The sequence below is a fragment of the Podarcis filfolensis genome, assembly GCF_964270895.1.
Source record: "Podarcis filfolensis genome assembly, chromosome: 8".
Taxonomy (NCBI): domain Eukaryota; kingdom Metazoa; phylum Chordata; class Lepidosauria; order Squamata; family Lacertidae; genus Podarcis; species Podarcis filfolensis.
Window position 1 is genome coordinate 20,911,345 of NC_139611.1, and position 18,582 is coordinate 20,929,926.

At 39.7% G+C, this 18,582-nt stretch overlaps 1 protein-coding gene across 5 annotated transcripts in view; it reads left to right on the forward strand.

Annotated features, from left to right (window-relative positions):
* The window catches only part of PRKCZ (protein kinase C zeta), a 94,982-nt gene that overhangs the window by 51,962 nt on the left and 24,438 nt on the right, over nt 1–18,582 (forward strand). For 4 of the 5 annotated variants that reach the window (XM_083628698.1, XM_083628697.1, XM_083628695.1 and 1 more), the window contains 4 exons: nt 3,825–3,910; nt 10,743–10,874; nt 15,227–15,308; nt 15,664–15,716. In XM_083628698.1, coding sequence (XP_083484824.1) covers nt 3,825–3,910; nt 10,743–10,874; nt 15,227–15,308; nt 15,664–15,716 — 353 coding nt within the window. The remainder of the gene's footprint in view (nt 1–3,824; nt 3,911–10,742; nt 10,875–15,226; nt 15,309–15,663; nt 15,717–18,582) is intronic. The other variant, XM_083628696.1, reaches the window with a different exon arrangement.

An 18,582-nucleotide genomic window follows, 5' to 3' on the forward strand; every position in this document is an offset into this window, starting at 1 on the left:
GAAATAAAAGCTCACATCAAGGTTTGTTTTTCTTAAGGCCTTTAGTTTCTGACTGGTCAAGACAGACTAGGCTTGGATGCAGAAAGGGGAGATTTCTTCAAAGGGAATACTGTGTAATAAATGGGCAGGATCTGGTGTTTTTAGGCCAAAATAAAATCTCTGTGGGTAATGAGTATTGGACAAAATTCATGCAGTATGACTCTTGGGCAAAACAGGCCTAATGAGACTTGTTTTGCTAAGTACTTTCAGAACAGTCACTTGCATCAGTCTTAACTTGGAGGCTGCTAGAGTAGGGGTGTGGAAACTCAGACCTGGGAGCCAAATGCAGCCCTCTAAAACTCTGTCTGGCCTTGAGGACTCTTCTCACACTTCCTCCCTACTTACACTCACTCTCTCTCTCTCTCTCTCTCTCTCTCTCTCTCACACACACACACACACACACACACACACACACAAAATCACTCACTCAATCCCCAGGCTACATCCATCTCACCACTTCTCAAGTACTTTTGCTTGGCAATAATGTGTCCTTGAGCTCTGATCATGCCTTCTGCTAGCCTGGGTGGAGCATAGAAAGAGACGTGTGTGAGAGTTGAAACTAGCCTACTGTACAAAGGTAAAATATGCTGTTGGTACTTAACTCACTTTTGCTTCTGTTTCTACTCTCCACAGGTGTTTATTTATATGACAGAACATATACACCACTTTATCAATAATCTAAGTAGTTTACATAGAATATAAAATGTTCATAAAAATACTGATACAATTAAATAGTAAAAGCTAGTAAACCCAGTTTATCAACATATATGCAAAATCAGCAGTTATTTAAAAAAAATACATAGTAGAATTAAATGGCTGCGTACACTTTTCTAAACAAAACAGTTTTTAAAACTGCCTAATATTATTGGGCGGGCAATTCTTGGTAATAGGTGTCGCCATTCTGAAAGATCCATTTCTTGCAAAGAAAAAGTGGAGAAAAGAAGACCCAGGTTACTACCATCCGGTTATCATAACATTGATTCCAGGAAATGTCATCAAACAGATAAGTAAACAATCGGTCTACAAGCACTTAGATAAGGTTGCTGTGATTACTAAGACCCAGCATGGGTTTCTCAAAAACAAGTCATGCCAGATGAATCTCATCCCTTTTTTTAATAGAGTAACAAGTTGGTGGATCAGGGAAATGCTGTGGACATAGTGTATCTTGATTTCAGTAATGCGTTTGGCAAAGTCTCCCATGATATTCTTGTGGAGAAGCTGGTAAAATGTGGGCTGGACGAGGTAACTGTTAGGTGGATTTGTAGCTGGTTGGCTGAGCAGACCAAAGAGCGCTAACTAATGGTTCCTCATCATCATGGAAAAAAGTGACTCGTGGGGTGCCACAGAGTTCTGTCCTGGACCCATTGTTGTTCAATGTCTTTTTAAACAATTCAAAATGACCTTAACAGATTGGAAAAATGAAGACTGAGAAGAGAAATGATAGTCTTCAAATATCTAAAGAGCTGTCACATAGAAGATGGAGCAAACTTGTTTTCTCCAGCTCCGGAGGCTAGGAGCAATGGTTTCAAATTAAAAGAAAGGAAATGTCATCCATTGGTTTTCTGGGTAGTAATGTCTTTGCTGCTGATCTGTTTTTACTCTTTGAATGTATTGATGATCTTTGCTTTTTAGTTAATCTGTTAGCTACTGTAGGAGTTTTGTAGACTGAAGGGCTGTGTTTATTTAAAATAAATCATTTTTTCCACCCCTTCAGAGAGAGAAGAGCATGATGAGTGCTACTTTTCAAAGACAGTACCTTGTTTCAGCTGCCTACATTAACATTCTTAACCAGGACCCAAAAGACCCAAGACGCTGCTTTGGACTATTGTATTTCAAATGACAACTCTTGTGCACCATGAAAAACTGTTCTTAAAACGGAACAGACTCAAACTCTATTGTGAGATTACATAGTTGGAGGGGTACTGTTCAAGGAAAAATCCAAAAATTCCATATAAAAGTAGTTCTTCAAATCTTGACATGTATTAGCACTGTAGGACAGGTTTCTAAAACAAGAAAATGGCACTATCTGTGGTACTCAGTTGCTCATTCTGTTATCTCTTTTAAATCTGGTTTTTATCTCTACTTTTTACTTTTAATTCTTCAGGGAGTGGAAATTGGTTCTGAATTAGCCATAACCTAACTAAAACTGCCACACAGCCAAGTCTAAGTAAACTTGTTCAGAAAACAGTTTCTGCCTTAGGAAAGCTATAGGTCTTTCATTAGTGGTGAAAATAGCTTTCGTGCATATTTTGAAAGCAAAGTAAAGCAGAAAACACTTTTTTTTAAAGTGCTAAATTCTTCAGATTGTCTCATTATATCAGTTTGGCTAGAGTGGCGGTGATTCCAAATAAGTTCTGTCAGCACAAATCTCATCTCAGAGGTTGTGGTTTATTAAGTCAGGATATTTGAAGACCGCCCTCGTAAATAGATGAAATAATATTCAGCGTTCTCTGAGAAAGTCCAAGAACTCGTATGTACATTTTTTTTTAAGGAAAGCATTGAGCGGACTTCTTAAAATTTGTAACCTGAAAATTATTAAATAAGATGTAATTGTGTCTGTCTTAGGGCACAATTCAGTTCCTACTGTAGCTCCCAACAACATGGCTTTCCCAGGAGCAACTTTTAAGTTTAAAAGTAAGGAGTGTGACTAATGAGTTTCACTTTTGCCACATCCTGCTACCTAGCCAAGTCACTAGCAACAGCTTTGTACACCTGACCTCTTCTCCTCTGCTTCCTTTTGGGAAATTGTAACTAGTTATTATAGACTGCTGTTTGTGGGGTATGAGTAGAGCAGTACATCTTTCCTTTCCCCCAGTGTGGACTGCTAGCGAGTCCTACTGCTTACAGCTGCCATTGCCTCTACTCCACCTTACCTCTGGGGTGGTAATTGTGAATCTAGACATTTATTTACTCTGTTTATATCACCCCCTTAAGGAGCCACATCATGTTCCTCATGTCTGCTCGTAATCCTGTGTGAAAGGCAATATATAGTCCATTGGGTAGCGTGTTCTGGACTCTGATCTGAATGGCCTTGGGCAAATCCTTACCTGTCAGACTCTGTTCCCTCTCTATAAAATGCCAGTAATAGTGACTTGCATCACAATTGTTGTGAAGATGAGTTATGACTATCAATCCAATTTCATCCTGGAAAGCGCAGGTGATGCAAAAATATAACTTGCCACGGTATCTATCTGAGTAGTCCTCATGTCCCTAAGCTTCCTTTGTCCTGGTTCTGTATTTTTAAAATTACTGTACAACTGAGAAAACATTTGAATTGTTCCCTCTTTATTTTTTTTAAAAAGGAAGATCAAATAGTGACATCATCTTCTAGCACAGGGAAAATGGGAATCATAACTGTTCAAAGATTTGTATGGTTTGGTGTACTTCTTGCACTATCCTTTTAAGCTAACTTGTATCCTTGATGTTTTCATGAAAAGCTGGTACAGCAAGACTGCCATGATGAGGGTTAGCAAGGAATGCTGTTTCTTTAACCCAGTTATCTCTCTCCATCTCACCTGAGCTTGAAGCAGCAAGCAGTCACAGAACTGTAACAAGATTATAATCATGTGAGGGGAAACAGCAAGAGGGGGGGATGGAGGAATGGGAGAGGCTGGGTGGGGGGAAGCATCTCCTCCAGATGCTTTTTGACAGCAGATTGTGTTACCAGCAATATTTAGCTGTGCGTGGATGTTCAGGAAAGCAAGATTAAGGCGCAACTTGCTCGATGTAGAGTGCGTGTGGTATTACTATGCTCCTGCTTTACACCTTTTTAATTTCCTTCTTAGAATCAATCTACCGACGTGGAGCCAGAAGATGGAGGAAGCTGTACAGAGTGAATGGGCATCTGTTCCAAGCCAAACGCTTTAACAGAGTGAGTACTGTTGCTTAAAAAAAAAAAAAAGCCTTGGGAGTGGTGTGTGTATTGTATATCTGTGTGAGGTGCTGTGAATTATTATCCTTTCCTACTGGAAGCTTCCTATACTGGGGAGGAATAGGCAGAGATTTGGTTCATCTCAATTCAGTTTATGCAATATTACTGAATAAAAGGTCTTTGAATTCATTGTGGGGACAGTAATGTAGGATTAATTTCTCCTCTATGCGTTTGAAAACTTGCCTTTTGTGTGTGTCTGTGTCCAAATAAATATTTTTCATGCTGCCTTTCCAGCCAGTCTGCATCGTGAATACTCCCCCTAAGCCTATTTATTGTCTTTCACCGCTTCCTTTTTCCTATTGTGTGTAGATTAGCGTTAAGATGCTTAGAATTCTCTTAAAATGCAGAGGAGCTAAATGGATATGACCTAATTAACGAAACCACAAATATTTTTATCTACTGAGCTGCAAACTCTACTGCATGTACTAAAGACACAGCCGTGTTAAGGGTCTGACTTCATCTATAAAAGCAAAGGAATCCAGAGACCCCTCCTTCCTTAACCCAGCCCATTATGCTGCAGCATGTATTCTCTACATAATACAGTCTTCTGAAGTTTTGTGAAAAATGTATGAGCAGGGGAGTGTTGGATTTTAGGTTAATTATAAGGATTGTCTGACTATTGCTGCCTTGTGGGAAAGGCGGAGAGTTCTTTAATGGCTACACACACACACACACACACACACACACACTCTTCTCTACATATGTATGTATACATGAACCCCTAATAAGCGGTGAGCAAAATATTTCCTGATTATGGTCTTAATATCTAAGTGATATGATTCACAGATTAATGTGGGGCTGTCATATGCCAGTGCACTCTAATTTGGATATTAAGAGGTTTTAGGGGACAATTAAACGAGAATTTTGGGATCAACAGTTTTTTATGTGGCACATAAAGCACAAAGCTCAACCTGAATGGTATGCAAAGTTTTAAAAGCTTGTGAATAGTACCAGTGTTGTCTGATGCTAAATGGAGGCCTAGTTAAAAATAGTCATGTAAAGGCTAATGCCCCTGGCTCTACTATTATGAATTTTCAGACACACACACACACACACACACACACACACACAAACTTCTGCTTTGTGAGTACCTTCTGTACAACCATTTCAGTTCTGTCCTTACCTTAGAATAAGTTTCTTTTCTAGTAGAAAGATGTTTTAAAACATTTGTTACTTTTTATGATATGGGGGGGGGGAGTGTTATGAAAAAAGGGGAAGGAACATACAGTATACAAGGGCTTGGGCTTCTTTGAAAGCAAAGGGGCTTTCAAAAGCAGATTGTGATATGGTAGGGATAGAGTCCACTGTTTAAAAGAAGCTAAGTCAAGAAGCCCACCATATGCATGCCAAATATTGGTAGCCATTTGGATCCCAGACCTATGAGTATGAGTACTCCTATCCCAGATATGTAGGGGACGGGGGTGGCGCTGTGGGTAAAACCTCAGCACCTAGGACTTGCCAATCGCATGGTCGGCGGTTCAAATCCCCGCGGTGGGGTGCGCTCCCGTCGTTCGGTCCCAGCGCCTGCCAACCTAGCAGTTCGAAAGCACCTCTGGGTGCAAGTAGATAAATAGGGACTGCTTACCTGCGGGAAGGTAAACGGCGTTTCCGTGTGCTGCGCTGGCTCGCCAGATGCAGCTTGTCACGCTGGCCGTGTGACCCGGAAGTGTCTGCGGACAGCGCTGGCTCCCGGCCTATAGAGTGAGATGAGCGCACAACCCTAGAGTCTGGCAAGACTGGCCCGAATGGGCAGGGTTACCTTTACCTATCCCAGATATGAGTATTTTTAATTGAAAGTTTGCTTAGAAATCAAATGGTATAGGGTTGTATCCAAATACGGCATACTCAGAGTAGACTCACTGAAATTACTGGAACTGTTAGCCATGATCATTAACTTCAGTGGCTCTTTTCTGAGTAGGACTAACATTGGACGCTACCCTGATTTTATTCTAACCAATACATTTTCTCATACTACTACATTCATGTGGGAATTCTGCCTCTTCTGCACACACAAAATAAATTGTGAGGTATATGAAAGAGTCTGCTTCAAGTAAAAGTGTGCATTTCATGCTGAAAGCCAAAACTTCTGCTTTATACTCTGTGTGCCATATATTGCGCAATATAAAACAAATAGCAGGTCTCACTCATTTGGGTAATGTACAGACTTGGGCCTTGCTCAGAATTGACCAAATGTACCACAAGAATGTAAAAGAAAGATGCTTTTATCCCAAGCAGATGCATAGCTTTTTATGTTCTTTATTCCTCACAGTAAATATACCAAAACAGGTGCAGTTAATGGTTAAATTACACAGTTTGCTATGCTATCAGATCATAAAGTAGCAGCACAAAACATGGTATTACAGCTACGTTGCAGAAAGATTTAGCCTGTACACATGTTTAAGATCAAGGTACAGGATAAGGATGAAGAACCTTGACTCTCCAGGTTCCAACCCACATCAGTCCTTACCAGTTTTGCCAATAGTCATACTGTATACCCCCTGTATGGGGGAAGAGGTTAGGAAGCCTGCATCTGTGAATGCAATCCTGTTCTAGTCATTTTGTATTCCACAAAATTTTGTTAGGTGTAGAGTTTCCTCAGGGTGACTTCTTGTGTGAACACTTTAAGCAGGAGTCCGGCAAGTGGAAAAAGCAAGCATCTCTTCTCCAGCATAGATGCAGTGAATTCTACTGTGTAGACTGTAGGCCCTCCTCTTGTCGCAGTACCATTTAATAAGAAATGGGCAGGCAAGAAACTTTCATAAACTGAATATATATATATATATATATATATATATAGTGTGTGTGTGTGTGTGTGTGTGTGTGTGTGTGTTTACACTGCTTGAAATAGAACCATGTGGATGCATCTCCTTGTGGCAAGCTATTTGTGTGAAACGTCTTCCCATAAAGCGTGGGCAATTTCAGTTTGCAGTGGTGCGGATGAAATCACCCGAACTGCATGGGGAGCTGCTTTCACACACATGGCTTGCTACAGAGTTGCTCCCACACAGCTCCACTTCAAGCGGCCGCCCACATGGTAAGTTGAATGTGTGAATTGGGCCATAGTAACGTCTAACAAGGCACAGAACTGCTTTCAGGGCTACTCAGTCAGGGGCTTCTGTTCCCATGATTGTCACTGTGGCCTGAAAATTAGGGTTTATTCTTCAGTGCAAAGCGACAAATAGTAATACGCTTTTGATATTAGGTAGCTTAGTTACGTTTTTTTAAATGCCCCCTATTATATATAATTTTCCTTTCTGCTATAAGTGTCAGCTGGTCTTTATTCTCATCCCAGGAAGTTGTAAAATAATGAAATTTAGTTTATTGTGAACCTTTCTACCCACACAGAGTGACGCCCCCCCTTTCAAAGCTGAAATTCTTGACAATCCACTTTTCCAATTTAGAAAACATTTTGCTGGAGCAAGTCTCATTTCTCAGTTGTTGTAGCACACTCTTGGCCATTTCCACTCAGGAGTGCTGTTACTGGGTCATCCTATGTACTCTCTTTTTATAAGCCAATCACACTGTGAAGGGGAGTGATGGGTGAGTGTTTTAATTACAGAAGAGCTAGAGGGGTCCTTGCTCCTTTTAGTTTTTTAGCTACTGTTTGAAAACAGCAGGAAATATATTTTGGCTAAAATTAGGAGGAGTCAGGATGGTGGTTATAGATTTTGCTAAATGCCCATATATCCTCCCCTGTAATTTGAGAACCAGATATAGGTGGGCTTACAAATCCAAATTCTTAATGCTAAGCCAGTTCAAGGTGTACACAGCCAACGGGTCTGATGTACAGTTTTTTAAAGCTGAAAATGGAGTTAGTTTTATAAGTGTGACTTTGCAAGCAAAGTCAGGTTGGGTTCAGTGGCTACTGTGTTGAGTTATGGTGCAAGATTAAGTATTGACTTTCAGTTTGAATTAATTCCCTTCTAGGGAGAGCAATGTCAGATCTAATGATGAGGGTTTTGTTTTGTTTTTTTAAGAGCATTTTAGATTTTGTAGAAACAAGTTTTGTAGTTGGGAATATTTGGAGGATTTTTAACAAGGTAATGTGTTGGCACAACATAAAAAATAGTTGGTGTTGTGGAGTTATCCTCCGTAGATCTTCCCTATCCCTATAGCAGAGTTTGACTACACTGTGGTGCTTTATTCTCAATTTGAATGTTTGTTTTGGTGGAAGGGAAGAGGTTAGTGATCAGACTGAATAATAGTTGTATGTGTTTCCTTTAAGTTATAAAAATGAATTTATTATGCAAAAAAATCTTACGAGGCTTGTAGTGGTCTCCCATCTCTATTGCCAAACAGGGCTAAACCAGCAAAGCTTCTGTAATGCTGCAATGTCTGGTTTTCTAAGACCACTTGTTGGGCCCCTGTGTATTTTTTAAGAAGTAGGACTAGTTCACACTTTCTAATTTTTTTTGGATGGAGCAACTGGGGCTTACCGGAAATTGAAGGTTACAAGTGCAGCCATATTGAAGCAGGCTTATGACAGCTGTTCTGTGGTTATATTTCTTTCTGCATGTTTAGATTATCTTGTTTCCAGAAGGTGATCAGAAGAAAATGGAAGTTGATAAGCTTTTCCCACCTTCTGTAAATGCCTTTTGCAGGTGAATTATAACATTGGTTCATATTGACTGAAATATTGATTTGCCTGCCAGTAAAATGTTTATTGGAAATCCTGTTTTATTTTTTGCAAAGAACAAAAAAAATTAGGCTCCTTGGCTTGATTCCCCCCCCCCCCAAAAAAAGAATTAGGCTCCAAGTAAAACACTTAGAGCAGGAGTTATTGGAACACTTTCGATAGAAAATCCTACTACTGCTCTTTTTAAAGGACGGATGACCCTATCATTATTGCTAAGAAACATTTAGAAATAAAACCTCTCCCCAAGTTCCTTTTAGGAATGCTTATTGTTTAGATATGGCCTGCACAAGATGGCTTTTCTTTGGCAACTGTCCTTCCACTTCTGGGGCAGAGGCAGCAAAGTAAACTGGATTAATCTCATTCCCAGGTCTTCTAACAAATTTGGAAGATTCTTTCTAACAAATCTTCTAACAAATTTGGAAGCATCTCTCTAATTTCACAAGTCAAATACTTCCCCTTTTGATATATCTTGCCTTAATAAGATGCCCCTCTTAATTTGAGGAACTTGGCACAGATCATATTTCTTTGATTCCTGAAGTACTATTGGGAATTGGATAGCAATTGATGTGCAGGAAGATAACACTTTTTTGAGCCTCAGCTGTGGCTGATAACCTTCCACTTTCTGTTAGGGTTTTCTTTGTTTTCTCACATTGCTGCTCAAGTGTATGTAACATCTATGTGTGATTTGTTTATGAAGTATTAGTTCTTCTTTATCAGCTTTTAATCAGACAAATTAAACCAAGATGATACAGCTAAAAAATACTGAGGGGAGGAGAATCAAGCCTATGGCAGGGGGAGATCTTTGGCCACCTTAAAAAGCTAATACACACATTCTTAAGTTTATCAATATAGTTCTGCTGAGGCATAAATTTTCATTGAGCATCTTGCAAACCCAAGAATGGGGTGCTATTCACTTGTTCCACTGACCTGAAAAAAAAATTCAAGCAAATAGGCTCTTGAATGCTACAGCTTCATCTAATGCATCTCTCAATGCTTAGAATGAACTACTCTTCCCTTCATGATAGCAGGTTGTGCTCCTCATCTTTTGAAATCACTTCACAGTCATTGTTATCTTACTGTTCTTTTGCTAATGGAATACCCATTCTGATCTTTTGCCTATGAAGGCATAACAGCAGAATGCCTCTTGCTGTAATGGTGGTAGATTTGTGAATGGTTTTGCATGTACACTATGAATTAGGGCACTGAAGGATGTACATTTGGTGGGGGCTGGTTTGAATCTTCCATGTGTATTACGTGTGGGTCACTGAAATCAGGCTAGTAGCTTGGATGTACGGAGCTCCATAGTTGTACCTGAGAGCTTTGCACAAGCCAAGTGTTTGTTTTTACTTTGACAAAAGTAATATTAACCCCAGAAGAGAAGCATTTTCAGTGATGTGTTTAGTGTATCTGTTTTGTCCCATAGAAAGTACCTGACAGCACAAGCTTCTGTTTGCTATCATCCAAGGAACGGCCATAGCTCAGTGGTAGAGTTTCTGCTTTTTGCATGTAGAAGGTCCCAGGTTCAATCCCTGTTAAAATGTAGAATGCAAGAAAGAGGGAGCTCTGCCTGTGACCCTGGAGAGCTGCTGCCAGTCACAATAGAGAGTATTCAGCTAGATTTATTTGTTTGTTTTCAGTATGTTTATTCTGCTCTTCAGCCAAAAAGGCTCCTAGAGGAACTTACCACTCAAGAAAAAATAAGACCATCTCTGCCCTCAGGCCTAAAGTCTAGAAAACATGTGACAAAAGGGATGGATCGATTGGGAGAGTAGCAGAAAAGCAGGCTTGAGCATCATTTCTTAAAGTTACAAGGTTCTTAAAGAGGACCATCTGGGATGGAAACAATTCAGTGAGAAAAGGAGCCAAAGGGTGTCTCAGGAGAGCCAGTGGAGTGGTCTGGCTTCCCATCTCTCCCTCTGCTGCTCCTGCTGAACAAATAATCTGCTCCCTAACTTTCCGGCCAGTGAAAGTTATGTATGAGAGAACCTATTATTAGTCCTATAGAAAGTTGTCAAATTGCACTTGTGAGCAATTTTTCAATGTGCAAAATGCTTTAACCCCCCCCCCCCTTTTATCTGGAAGATGTCTCTAAGTGGGTGTATCTGAAAGATGATTCATACTTTTTTCCCCCCCTAGAGAGCATACTGTGGCCAGTGCAGTGAAAGGATATGGGGTCTCGGAAGGCAAGGCTACAAGTGTATCAACTGCAAGTTGTTGGTCCATAAACGCTGTCACATTCTTGTCCCACTGACCTGCAAAAGGCATATGGTAAGTTTGGCTCCAGCACAAAGCTTCAGTGGCGCTGTGTACTTTTTTCATGTATGAAGGCTATACAGATGTGCAGTTCATTAGTTTTAAAAGATCTGGTGTTTGTAGCCTCCTTCTGCCTCAGCCTGCTTGTGAGGTGCATGAGATGGATGGCAGTGACGAACTGGATAAGAACTCAATGAGTGCACTTGTATTGAACCTAATTTGGACACCATCTGCCCTGTGAGAAGGAAGTGTTGGAGGGTTGGGGTGTTTGTGTTTCATTTTTATCTGCTGCTGAGTGGGTGGGAGAATTGTAAAATTGTAAACTGCCTTTGGTGCCTTGGCAAAAAGGTGGTATATAAATTCAAACAAATAGTATTTTAGTTTTGGAATAAGCACAAAAATGTTGTGGTGTTGAGTTGAAACTGCTCCTTTTTGCCCAAACCTTTCAGAATTACTATTCTCTTCACCTCACTTATCCAAAAAGCCAAAGCTAACTTACATTTACACTTTTTGTTCTGAACCTCTCGTTTTCAATTTTATCTTATACTATACATTAATATTTTCCAAGTTTTATAAAAACACCACCTCATTATGTAAACCAGCTATCCCCAGCTTCGTATGTGCCAGATGTTTTGGAGTATAACCCTCATTAGCCCCAGCTAGCATAGCTATGGCTGTGTGAAGGCTGGCAAAGACTGGTGTAGATCCTAATAATGATAATGATAATAATGATGATGATGATAATAATAATAATAATAATAATAATAATAATAATAATTATTATTATTATTATTATTATTGTATTGTTTATACCTCACCCATCTGGCTGGGTTTTGTGATGCTATTACCAAGAGCAATTATCTAAAAATCTTAATGCAGGCCATCTTCACAATCAGAATTTGGTGGCTGTCTTGTTTAACAGATCACTGTTGTTTGAAGAAAAGGTTCTCTAGTAAAGATGACACACAGAAGACCAACCTTCATCCAGCTTCAGGCCAATTTGTAGCCAAACCCATAGCTTTCGACTCACAGCATTGCAGCTGTGCCTTAAATATATTGGGCCTATGTTTCAGGTGCTTTGAGCTATTCTGAGTCCCTCATAATATAAAAGGCCTTTTACTTATATTATATATATTCTCTTAAACTATGGGAATAAACTCCACTCCCATATCCTTTGCCATATTATGTAACCCTTACTAAATTATTTTAATTGGTAATCTCCCAATCCTTTCCATTGAGGTTGACTTGTAGTCCTGCTTTGATATGAGATGTTAAGCTCTTTAGAAAAGGATCTTGCCTTACCCTTACTTGAATCTATGCTCTTGTGCAAGCCATGCTCACTTCAAGGGAGTTTCTCCAGGATTAATAACACAGTATCTAATTCATTCATTCATGTAAAATAGATATGTATGTATTTGCCTCCTGTTATTTCTGACAGACTCTTATTAGCATCCTTGCTAACCCACATAAGAAACTATCCAGCCATAGCTTTCATTCTGCTTAGGGTTTGTAAGCTTAAAATCAAACCCATTGGGAATTCATTCTTTCTAGATTAAAGATCCTTTGAATGCTTTTGGAGTTCGTTTCTTGCTTGTGCTTTCAGGACTTTCCTGCTACTTTAAATTGGTTCCAGGATTTTGCAGTATAGATTTTATAGGCTCTGTGCATTATATATTTGTCCCTGGAATAAAAGGAACAATTAGAATAAGAAAATGCAAAAACTAAATGACATCTTTGTACATAAATGCAAAGCTTTATAAAGCATATGAAGTCAAGTTAGGTATAGAATGTCCCACTTAATAGCTCAAAAGGTGCCTGCAGTTACATGTAGTTGTAGCAAAAGTCAAAGTTGAAGGTATTTGTTAACATGTGCTGAGGCAAGATCCTCTACATTGTAAACAAAAGTGGCTTTTGAAGCAAAGAATCCATTCTGTGGTAATTTATATGCCACTTTTCCAGATGTTTGTCTTGGGAAATCCCAGGGAAAACGACATAATGCTGACATGGAAATTTATAGAACTTAATTTTGCACAATGCCTATGTGTCTAAAACTATTAAGTTCTTAAAATGTTATCTAAAAAAGGATGCTTTGGAATGGCACTTGAAAAATCTTCAGGTATGAGGATGGATTAGCCTCCATAGATAGGGCACATCTTTAATTTTGGCTTTGCACCTGCAGAGGTTCTGTTACGTCCATGAGTGTGCATGTTCTAGAATGCAGCAAGCAGAGGGCCAAAGAGATGCAGGTTTGCTTGTAGGAGGAGGAATATTTTTAACCGAAAATGTTTCTTTTTTATTTCAAAAGCATTTGAAAAAGGAAATAAGTCAGCTTGTTGGCTTCTGTGACTCGTTGAGCAGAAAGAAAAAATAAATCCCCATTAGTAAGCAAGATGTCTTGTCAGTGCAGAGTGGTATTTTCCCCCCATAAAAGTAAGCTTGTGAATCCAGACTTTAAAAAGTTTTCAGAATTTTGAGACCATTAATTGAACCAGAATTTTCCTTGGGGGACAAGGGGGACCTAAATGGTCCTGTTCACACATTAGAAGTGATGGGGGGGGATTAAAAAAGTGGAGGAAATTATCAAATCAGCTTAAACAGGAAAGAATCCCTGGAGTCATATGCTCCATTGTTGGAATACTGAAAGAAAAGACAAGGGAAATTTGGGGACCTCTTTCAATTAAAGTATATATTGGAGGTTTGGTAATATACCCTTGGAAAGATGTGTTTAACAAGTTTTCTTGCACTTTTGAATCAAGGGTTTTAAAATGCTGTCTGCTATTTTGGCAAACAGGCTGAAAAGGGGGATACTTGCTTGTGTGAATACGGATAAAATGAATTTATACCAGAGTAAAATATTTTATTCATTATAGAGAGACTCATATAATGGATTATGTTAATGACAAGAACAGGCCTACATTATCCAGCTTTCCCATCCCATGTTTTGAAATATCCATGGAAACTCCTCAGTGTTTCGTATATTCTTGCTCTGAGGATCTGTAGGTGTGAATCGGATGCATGTTAAAATGTGTGTTCGGATGTGAATATGCTCCTTTGCACCATTATTTAGTCATTTATTTAATGCATCTTTGTCTTGCCTTTCAGCTGTAAAAGGCTCCCACAATGTCTTACATCAATCCAGTAATAAGTAATAAGATTGTCTTTGCCCTCAGGTTTACATACTAAAAGGCATGACACAAAAGGAGAAAAGACAGGGAAAGAGTAGGAAAGAAGCAAACTCGGGTGCTAGTTCTTAGTTACAGTGTTCTCTTTAGCAGGGAGAGGAGAATGTAAGCTTGCTGCTGCAGCTGCTCCTCTGGCATATGAATATGACCAGGTAGGTCTCCATCTTGCCACGATAGGAGGCAAAGGGACCTGACTTTCCAGTACTCCTTGAGGCTAATAGCCCTACTGGCTAATGAATGGAGCCAGAGCAAGCTGCCCTTTTATCTGTGCAATCCCAGGGCAACTGTCTGCTGGAACACTCAGTAGGGTGCACATTCAGGTGTGTGTCTCAGCTCTTAAACATTTGGCTACCTTGCACAAGTCTTTGTATGTTCAGTTGCCAGTAACGTTTTCCACAACAGAAAGTAAATTGGAACCAGAGCGGAGTTGGGCTCAGAATAAATGCCCCCATCACCAGAACTACAGTATTCGCCTTTAGAAACCAAATCTGTTAGATTATGACATAATGCTTAATTGAAGTCTACAAAACCCATGGCAAAAACTCATAGCAGATCTTGATAGGAGGCAAGATAATACCTATTTAAAGCACCATACAACTTGTATTATCTATCTAATTTTCCTCCATGTAGGAAACTACTTATGTTCTGCAACATGTACACAGAGTTACACATGTTTGTCTCACATTAAACTACTGCTGTCTTTCCTCCATGAAGTGATACCATTTAGTGAAGGTGGATCCTTAGAAATCCTGAGATTTTAGCATCATTTTTCTGGTTTCCAAACCTACTTTTTGCAGTCGTGACTTAAATTTCTTCGTACCAAAAAAATGAGTTTTTTTCAGCATATACAAGAACCTACAAATGATACCCACACATCTTGGGGTACACTAATATATTTTGAGAGTGCAGTCATGTCTCTTGGGCTTTTTTAACCACCTCCCCCAAAATCTACACTCTTTCTTGCTGTATGCTGTTGCTATAATCTCATATGAGACAAGTTGGGAAATCTTTAATTATGTGGTTTTATTTTAAAAAGAGAATAAATGTAAGGCCTGTTTCCGTGCCTAGCTATATGCTAGTTAATTGGAGAAGCATACTGCAAGGGGGGGGGGAGTCTTCAGAGAGCATGCTAGAGTTGCATGAAAGTCAACATTAGTGAGTTTTCAGTAATATATATTCTTACAGGATTCTGTGATGCCTTCCCAGGAACCTCAGTTAGATGATAAGAATGATGAAGTTGACATTCCCACAGAAGAGAGTGATGGAAGTAAGTAATGTTTCTTTTCTCAATGTACATGTTTGGGGGTGGGGAATCAGCTAGTCTAGCCCTTATATGGTGCCATTAAATGTAAAAATCACTACAAATTTAATTGGTAGTTTGGATCTCCCAGTTGCAGCCTGCTGCAAAGTGAGAACAGCTATGTTTGGTCCAAGACTATGGAATGGCTTTACCATGAGAAGCCCATAGTTTAATAATAGAGCACACACAGTAATAGAGCATACATAAGTTCCTGTGTTCAGTCCCCAGCAACTGCAAGTCCTCTGCTTGAACTGGAGATCGGCAGCCAGTCTGTGTAGTAGTATTGATTGCTTTTATTCTGCTTTGTCATTTTCTCTTACAGTACCTTATATTCCTTCAGCCCGAAAGCATGACAATATTAAGGATGATTCTGAGGTAGGTTTTATTAAAAGGTTTAACTGTTGGGTTTTTCTTCAGTCTATTAAGCATGCACATTTCCTTATTTCTGTCATACTTTTTCAACAATTAAATAACCTTTAATTTTGGTCCTAGCAGGTTCATTAGATAGACCTGTTGCATCTCCTGTATTAGCACCATCTCTAGCAGTCTTCCTTTCTAGGGTTACAATCTCCCATTCACCTCCAGATGACACCTAACTGCAACCCCCTCCCCTGCAGTGGTGAAATCAATACAATCTGCCTGGTCCCATTTACCTCCTGTAACTTATGGTTCCTGTTTTCTAATAGCTATCCATGGGAAAGAACTGTTCCTGGAAAAACGTTGGGTCTTCAGGTGTTAAAATACTGAGTGGGATGCAAATTGAGTGCCCTTGTATGGGCTTGAATGCCCATGCATGGTTCTCCTTTCATCCCTCCCAAGAATCACTATACAGATAGTTAATGTTCATGGAATCATAGGACTTCCCCTGCAAAGACAGGCTCTGGTGGATTGAGCAGACGAGACCAACAATAGGTCCAATAGTCAAGAAGGTGATTTCTGCCTGTCCTGTAGAGGGAAGTGAGGGGCAGGTGGAGCTCATAAACCTGGTAAGGTAGCCCATCTAGGAGAAGCAAGACTCTGATTCTAAACCTCCACTGCCTTTGGAATATCTTTTTCTTTGGGAGAAAGAAGGGCTAAGGAGTAAACCCTACACAAATCCAGAGTAGAGTCCCTAAGACGGTCAGATGGCACCTTGTGCGCTTCCTTCCGGCAACTCCAGCAGCCAAGCAGATGCCAAATACATTTCTCTCCTTTCCTTTGGACCGCATAAGCGAGACCGAGAGTGGGGGTCTTTTTGTCTGGGCAGCTCTGGACTTCCAACACACTGCCCAGGCTTGCGCCCCAGTAGGGTCACTTCTGTTTGACTTCACCCCCGGAGGCACGCTCCGTTGTCTCTTGAGACAGACAGATGCCAACAAAAATAGAATCATAGGACTGTAGAGTAGGAAGGGGATGCAACGGTCGTCTAGTCCAACCCCTTGCAATGCAGGAATCACACCTAAGGAGTCCCTGACAGATGGCCATTTAACCTCTGTTTAAAAACCTCTGGCGAAGGATAGTTCACCACCTGAAGTAGTCCGTTCTACTGTCAAACAGCTCTTAACATCAGAAAGTTCTTCCTAATGTTTAGTTGGAATCTTATTTCTTCTAATTTGAATCTTGGTTCTGGAGCAGCAGAAAACAAGCTTGCTCCATTTCCATGTGACAACCCTTCAGATGTTTTGCAGTTACAGAAATTCTATAACTTGATGTGTTATGAGATGAGAATTGTCAAAAAATATATGCTTAAACATCTAAAAAACTTAACCTCCCCTTTTTATAGAGGTTATCTCAACAATCTAGGACCATTCTCCCCCAACCTCCAACTAGCTGCTTGATAAATCCAGAAACACTTTAAATAGTCTTAAAGTGCTTTCAGAACAATCACTTTTAAAGAACAAAGATGCCAGGCAATTCTTTAATAAACAGAACATCATTTGAAATGCTTCATCTTCTTTCTTCACTAGATTGGCTGCCAGTGCTAGTAATGTACACATGAGTGGCTTCTGCAGTTGACTAGACTGTCCTACTTTCTGCCCATATATTCTCTGCCTAAAGCAATCATTTCTAAAAACCCAAGCTGAAATACAAGTTAAACAGAATAATTGATTGATTTTCTTAACAATTGTCTGAGAAAAATGAGTAATTGTTGTGTTAGATATACACATTACTGGATATGTGGTTCCCCTACCTTAATATTCTTACATTTTGATCATCCCCACTGCCCTAACAAGTCATTCTAAAAAGCACATCCTGGAGATGTGTTGTGTCGCTAGTCTTATTCAGAGGAATCTTTAAGCTCTGTTCAATCTCCTGTTAATAGCAGTCAATCCTAGATCAAGACTCCTTATATAAATGCTTTCCCTAGTTCAGATCCTTGATCTGGCTAAAAGCAGAGTACCAAAAGGTCAAACCAAAATAGACTGTTAAAATGTTAAACATTGTACATATAGTTTAACTATTTTAAAGATCTGCATTGCATTTGGTTTGGGAAATAACCCCACATTGCTTCCAATAATAATTACTCTAAAATAATCGGAAGAGGCACCTTTCATAAGTCTCTTGCTAGGGAGGGAAAATCTTTTTTTGAGGACAAATGTTTTCTTTTGGACTGAGGTCAGATTAGGGCATATTCTCAGTTGTTTATTTGATCTGGTCAGTTTCAGAGCAGTTGTATTATTATTGTATTATTATGCACAAAGCAATGAACAAAGCTAAGAATGACATCAAAAGCACCATAAAAATCTCATTAAGACTATAAAGTCTTTCTCCATCTGACTGAATTTTTAGGTTCAGCATGAAGATGCGTCTTTTTAATCAGACCTTTGGGAAAGTATAATGTTGTATTTGTGATTAGAATTTTTGCTGCGGTTTTGTGCTTAAATTGTTAGACTGATTATTTTAGTATCTTAATGGTTCCTTAGGTTTTTATGGGATGTGGGTGGTGCTGTGGTCCAAACCACCAAGCCTCTTGGGCTTGCCGATTGGAAGGTTGGTGGTTCGAATCTGCGTGACAGGGTGAGCTCCCGTTGCTCTGTCCCAGCTTCTGCCAACCTAAAAGTTTGAAAGCATACCAGTGCAAGTAGATAAATAGGTACCGCTGTGGTGGAAAGGTAAATGGTGTTTCTGTATGCTCTGACTTCTGTCACGATGTTCAGTTGCGGCAGAAGCGGTTTAGTAATGCTGGCCACATGACCCAGAAAGCTGTCTGTGGACAAATGCTGGCTCCCTCAGCCTGAAGTGAGATGAGCGCCACACCCCA